The 6,339-nt window shown below is 53.0% G+C and overlaps 1 protein-coding gene across 1 annotated transcript; it reads right to left on the reverse strand.

Moving 5' to 3' along the window:
* Window positions 1–4,936: 4,936 nt before the first annotated feature.
* LOC139701849 (uncharacterized) lies at window positions 4,937–5,767 on the reverse strand. Its single transcript, XM_071601978.1, has one exon. The coding sequence runs from the start codon at window positions 5,765–5,767 to the stop codon at window positions 4,937–4,939; it is 831 nt and encodes a 276-aa protein (XP_071458079.1).
* Between the last annotated feature and the right edge of the window lie 572 nt (window positions 5,768–6,339).

A 6,339-nucleotide genomic window follows, 5' to 3' on the forward strand; every position in this document is an offset into this window, starting at 1 on the left:
GGTTACAAATGACTGCTTTTTAGTCACTCGAGTTGGTACCTGGCAGCTGTCAAGGTCACAGGGAGGGCGTGATGGTAAGGCGGACTGCTTTCTCCCAACATCAGGAGGGTCTCAAGGGGGCAAAGGGAAAGGGTGTCTGAGAGCGCCAAGGGCCAGATCCTTAGTTATGAAGACTGAGCCCCCAGACCCACGACAGCGTCCCATGTCATTATCGAAGCCTGAGTTCCTTCCACGGACGCCAGGAGCCAGTGAAATAGGGAGAGTGAATACCAAGAGCCCCCTGGCAGCCTCACTCCTGATCATGCAGGACCGAGTGCTCCTTCTCACACCAGCAGCAACGCACCTTGGAGAAGCAACCCTGCGATATCTCAGACCAGCACTGTACACAGGTCAGAGAGACTGAGAACTGTCTGGTAACTTCAGGAACAGCTCAGCCTGGTCATGGACATCTCTAAAAGGTGACAACACCCATCGTAGCTAATTACAAAACACTGCTTTCTGCTAACATCAGATACAACTCAGGGTGGTAAAGGGCATCTGTAAAGGTTCTCAGGAGCCTGGCGTAATCGTGAGACTGAGTATTTTCTTGTAACCTCAGGAGCAGCTGACTCGGTGAAGAACATCTGTGAAGCTTATCACTAGCACCTTCCTTAAGTATGAAGGATCGAGTCCTTCCTACTAACATCAGGAATCACTCAACTTGGTAAAGGGCATCTGTCAAAGCTCACAACTAACATAATACTTAATTATGAAAAGCTGAGTAGGTTCTGCGGAAATCAGGAGCAACTCAACTGGGTAAAGGGCATCTGTAACAGCTCAGGACTAGCATCACAGGTAATTATGATATACTGAGTACTCGCTACCTATGCCAGGAACAAAGCCATTTGTTAACTGTCCTGGGTAAGAGCTCACAACTAGCATTGTACTTCATTATGTACCTCATGTGCAAGTCAACTTTGTAATGGGCATCTGTAAAGGTAGACAATTAGCGTCATGCTTAAATATAAAATTGTGTGTGCTTTCTACCTACATCAGGAACGACTTCCGTGTATCTGGGCTTCCCAGCTCCTATCACCTTGTACTGGAGGTCTGGCCAAGGTCACCTGACAGTATAGAAAAATCCAGACCAGAAGCGGGTACAGTAGCACTCTATCTATTTTTACCTTGCATAATTATATGTATGTAATCCCAAGAAAATAGCTAAAAATTCATCAGAATAAAGATGTTTGATGAAATCAACATACAAAATCAATTATATTTCTACACACATCAACAAAAATCAAGAAATTAAGAAAACAATTCCATTCACAATACTATTGAAAAGAATAAAATCATTAAAAATAAACTTAACAAAATAAGTATAAAACTTATACTCTGAAGATTGTAACTGTTGAATTAATTTGAGAAAGCCTTTATGAATGAAAATGTCATTTGATCATAGATCAGAAGACTCAGCATTGTTAAGATGACAATATGTCCAAAATTGACTCGAATATTCAACACAATACCTATTAAGATCCCAGATCCCATTTTTTGGCAGAAATTGCCAAAATGATTCTAAAATTTGCATGAAAATTCAAGGAATACAAAATATTTAAAGCAGCCTTTAAAGAAAAACAAAAACAAGCCAGATGCATTGGCACATGCCTATGATCCTGAGGCAGGAGGATTGCTACTTTGAGGCCAGAAAGACCTTAAGAATAGTGAGACCCTGTCTCAAAAAGTAAAAATGGTTGGGAATGTGGCTCAGTAGTTAAGCACCCCTGGTTCAATCCTCTGTCCAGAATGAATAAATAAATAAAAACAAAAACAAACTTTAAGGACTCATGTTTATCATTCCAAAATATGCTATATGCTAAGTAATTAAGACTAATATCGGAGTCAGCTGGAAAATACAGACACTAATAAAAAGGGAAGTAAAATAGAAAAAAAATACAAATATTAGGTGTTAATCATAAAAGGTCCCACTGTGGCCACAGCCAGTCCAGAGTGGGAGCAGCCTGGGACAGCCACTCCAGACCCGTTTTATGTAACTATTTCCTCGATATTTTCTGGTTAAATGAAAAACTGTGTGAGTCATCTTAACCTATCCCGTGTCAAGGCTGTAGCAACTGTCACCGCGGAGACATGGGAAGAGGGCGACTGAGGTCAGACAGACACCGTGAGCTGCAGCGTGGTGGGAGGGGGAGGGGGAGATTCAGTGTTGGAGGACTGCAGAGAGAAAGAAGTCCTTCTGCAGAAAAATAGAGGCCAAAGGTCTGGTCCTAGTGAGGGAAGGGAGAGAGCTCTTCCTAGCAGCTCTGGAGGGCAGGAGGAGGGAGACAGACAGACAGGGCTCAGTATTCAGGGGGAGGCACGGTCCTCACTGTTCCCCAGGACTGGCCCTCGGGCTTGGAGAATGGGCCACGGAGTGTGCACCAGAGGCCCCCGTTCCAGGATGGCCTCGGTTCAAAATAACTCCAGCTGCACTGCCTCTTTTCCCAAGAGGGTCACATCCTGAGGAGGAGGGGCTGGGGTGGGAGGGGCCCTTCAAGCCCCCGCCCACTCCCTGGCCTTCAGTCCAAGAGCAGGAACTGGGCCACATCCTGTTCCTAACTGTCCACAGTCATGCTTTCCCTTTAAAAATGACACACCTGTCTTAAATGACTCTCAAGGTCACTTGCAGATCTGAAATGTCAGTTTTCTACCATGAACTGTTTTCATGCCAGAATTAAGTCCGTCAGATACTCTGGTGCCTGCTGCTTGTGATCCCTGCACAACAGGAAGGAAGCCTGAGGTCAGCGGCTGTCCTGTGCAGCAGGATGCCCACGCTCCCAACCTACCTACCTTCCAAGAGGCACAGAGGAGACAGAAAAGTGGCCCGAGGGGGCGAGAACAGGACGGGCTTCAGGAGGAACCTGACCAGGAACCCTGAAACACGGCACGGGACCTGAGCGCTTGTCGGTGTTCAATGAGCATCTGCTGTGATTGTTCAGACCAATAGAGAAACGCTGATTTAAGGAAAGATGAGTTGGGAAAGGAAAAAAAAACTACTGAAGGTTCAGAAATACAAGTCCCGAGTCCCTCCAAGAAGACCGCAGCCCCCACCCAGTAGGCAAGGGCGAAGCCCAGGTGTCTCCGGGAAGCACATCAGACGGGGAGACTCCTGCGTGGAGCCGGCTCCTCCCGGGAGAGTAGAACCCAGAGCTTCACTGTGTATAGACCCCAGCTCACCATAGGCCATCACTGCATCGTGGATCGAAAGGAAATAATTATCAGAAAGTGTGCTCCGTAAGGAAAGGGTGCTCCAGCGACACCCAGGAGTGCCCGTCTGCCTCTTATGCCACCTGCGCCCTCCCCAGAGCAGTCCAGCCGCTGACAGCAGCTAACCCTGTCCTCAACTCCCAGTCTTCCTCCTCACCCTCCTGGAAAAGGCACATGTGGGGCGGCGTCCGAGGGTGGTCCTGAGCACCCTTCCACAGGAGCGCGGGGCCACCTGGAGCACCCTTCCTCAGGAGCGTGGGGTGGCGTCCGAGGGAGGTCCTGGAGCACCCTTCCTCAGGAGCGTGGGGCCACCTGGAGCACCCTTCCACAGGAGCGCGGGACCACCTGGAGCACCCTTCCTCAGGAGCGTGGGGCGGCGTCCAAGGGTGGTCCTGAGCACCCTTCAGCAGATGCTGGTTTCGTTGTCCCGCCAAGGCCAGCCCTGCTCAGCCAGGTGTTCCAAGAGACTTCAGCTTTGTCTCCATTCCTGTCCTCAAAGGAATCGGTGGCCTGCGGTCGTGCTGCGTGTCTTCGGTACTGTGGTGTTTTCCGGGGCTCCTTATGACTCCGTTTATCTGCTGCCTCCTTGGGGGCTCCCTGCTTCAGTGAACACAATCCATCACACAGAAGGGAAGCGGTCAGCCTGAAGTGTGCTGACTGGTTTTCCCAGGACTTTGGACCTAGCTTAAGCCTCCCTTGGATGCTGCTGCTGTTGATAACAGCATGTGGGACAGAGGGTCCCGGTGGCCGTTGGTGGTCCCACACGCCCACCCTGGCCTGGGGGTGGGGTTCTACAGTAAGTGCACTCCGAAGGCTCAACTCCCCTCTAATCCAGAGCCTGAGTTTGGGGAGGGTCACACAGTGACTGACCTGGCCAGGACACGTCCGTCCTACAGACCTTTATCAGGCTCACAGAAGACCCAACCCCACCTGGCGCCCAGTCCCTGCTGGCTGCAGGCAGCCCCTATGAGCCATGGAAACCTCAGGGCCTCGTGGCCCCAGCCCTGTCCAGCATCCCTTCAGATGCACTTGCTCCATCGGGGATGTCCACGGCATCTGGCTTTGTATGAGGCATGGAGATAGGCGCAGGGCTTGGAGGGGTGCAGGGCTTAGAAGGGGTAAAGGGCTTGGAGGGGGTGCAGGGCTTGGAGGGGGCACAGGGCTTGGAGGGGGTACAGGGCTTGGAGGGGGTATAGGGCTTGGAGGGTGCCGCAGTCTGGCTAGGCACAAATCATGAGCCACTCAAGCAGGAACAAACTTTATTTCCGAATTCCCCCGAACGCCACCCACACGGCCCTCCCAGGGACACCACACACCAACCGGAACTCCCTCCACCAGAACTTCACCAACCAACGCGAACTCCCCGGAATCCCCAGGAGAACTCCAAAGTAGTGGCACCCAAAGTAGTGGCGCCCTGAAGCAGACAGCAGGGGTCTATATACAACTGAATACACAGCCTGTTTCAATCCAGCATCATCCAGTCACAGCAATTATAGACAGCTTGACTTAATTATCATCATCTTAATGGCTCGCCTCTCAACCATTACTTCTGGCAAAGTGTCAGGGGCCATTCCAACTCAGCTATGCCTCTCAGCAAGAGGGGGCATAGGGCTTGGAGGAGGTACAGGGCTTGGAGGAGGTACAGGGCTTGAAGGGGGCGCAGGGCTTGGAGGGGGTACAGGGCCTGGAAGAATCATAGGACTTGTATGGGACTCAGGGCTTGGAGGGGCCCAGGGCTTGGAGGGGACTCAGGCCTTGGAGGGGGCGCAGGGCTTGGAGGAGGTACAGGGCTTGGAGGGGGTGAAGGGCTTGGAGGGGACTCAGGCCTTGGAGGGGGCGCAGGGCTTGGAGGAGGTACAGGGCTTGGAGGGGGTGAAGGGCTTGGAGGGGGCGCAGGGCCTGGAGGGGGCACAGGGCTTGGAGGGGGCACATGGATTGGAGGGGGCACAGGCCTTGGAGGGGGTGAAGGGCTTGGAGGGGGTGAAGGGCTTGGAGGGGGCACAGGGCTTGGAGGGGGCGCAGGGCTTGGAGGGGGCGCAGGGCTTGGAGGGGACACATGGATTGGAGGGGGCACAGGGCTTGGAAGGGGCACATGGATTGGAGGGGGCACAGGGCTTGGAAGGGGCACATGGATTGGAGGGGGCACAGAGCTTAGAAGGATTGGAGGGGGCGCAGGGCTTGGAGGGGGCGCAGGGCTTGGAGGGGGCGCAGGGCTTGGAGGGGGCGCAGGGCTTGGAGGGGGCTCAGGGCTTGGAGGGGGCATAGGACTTGGAGGAGGTACAGGGCTTGGAGGGGGCGCAGGGCTTGGAGGGGGTGCAGGGCTTGGAGGGGGTGCAGGGCTTGGAGGGGGCTCAGGCCTTGGAGGGGGTGCAGGGCTTGGAGGGGGCACAGGGCTTGGATGTGGTGCAGGGGCAGGTTGCAGGGCAGTGTGACAGGCCCCATGTCCTGCAGCGCACTTGGTGCTCAGGAGGGCAGCTGTCGGAGCAGAGGTCACATGGGGTTCACGACCAACACCTTGGTCCATCCTTACATGACACTTGGGCTTCCGACAAGGCCATCTTAACTTCAGGGGAGATCTGCCGTCTTCTGGGAAGAAATTTTTCCCTCACAGTCTGCTTTTCTTAGACACCAAGCCACCTGACCAGTCCAGAGGAGGCCTCGGCCCTGACCTGAATGCCACAGCTTCATGTGGCCTGTCTTTCGACTCTATAGGAACAGAACCTGGGTCACTCTCCTGCACTGCTTCTGTGACACAACACTGCAGTTCAGTCTTTCATGTGAGGTAGAGCAAAAGTACACCACCATCACTGCCCACCGTCACCATCACGTCCTGTCACGTCTTGCCATCTCACAGCCCATCACATGTGTGAGCACCAACCAACACACTGGCTGCTCCCAGTTCCGGTTTATCAGCCGTGGAGCCGTGGCAGCTCCTGTGTGTACCTTCAGGAGCGTTTCTCTTGGACACACACTTGGAATTAAAATGGCGGGATGTCATGGGAGCAGGTGATCAACACAAGTGCATGATCCTGGACTGTTTTTAAAACCTCATCACTGCTCTTGTGGTATTGGAAAAATAAACCTATACAACCTGCA

Source organism: Marmota flaviventris, chromosome 14 (genome assembly GCF_047511675.1).
Source record: "Marmota flaviventris isolate mMarFla1 chromosome 14, mMarFla1.hap1, whole genome shotgun sequence".
Taxonomy (NCBI): Eukaryota; Metazoa; Chordata; class Mammalia; order Rodentia; family Sciuridae; genus Marmota; species Marmota flaviventris.

What these genes read in the sequence shown, in the direction of transcription:
- LOC139701849 (XM_071601978.1), bottom strand. Translation starts at nt 5,767, where the DNA reads ATGGACCAAGGTGTTGGTCGTGAACCCCATGTGACCTCTGCTCCGACA.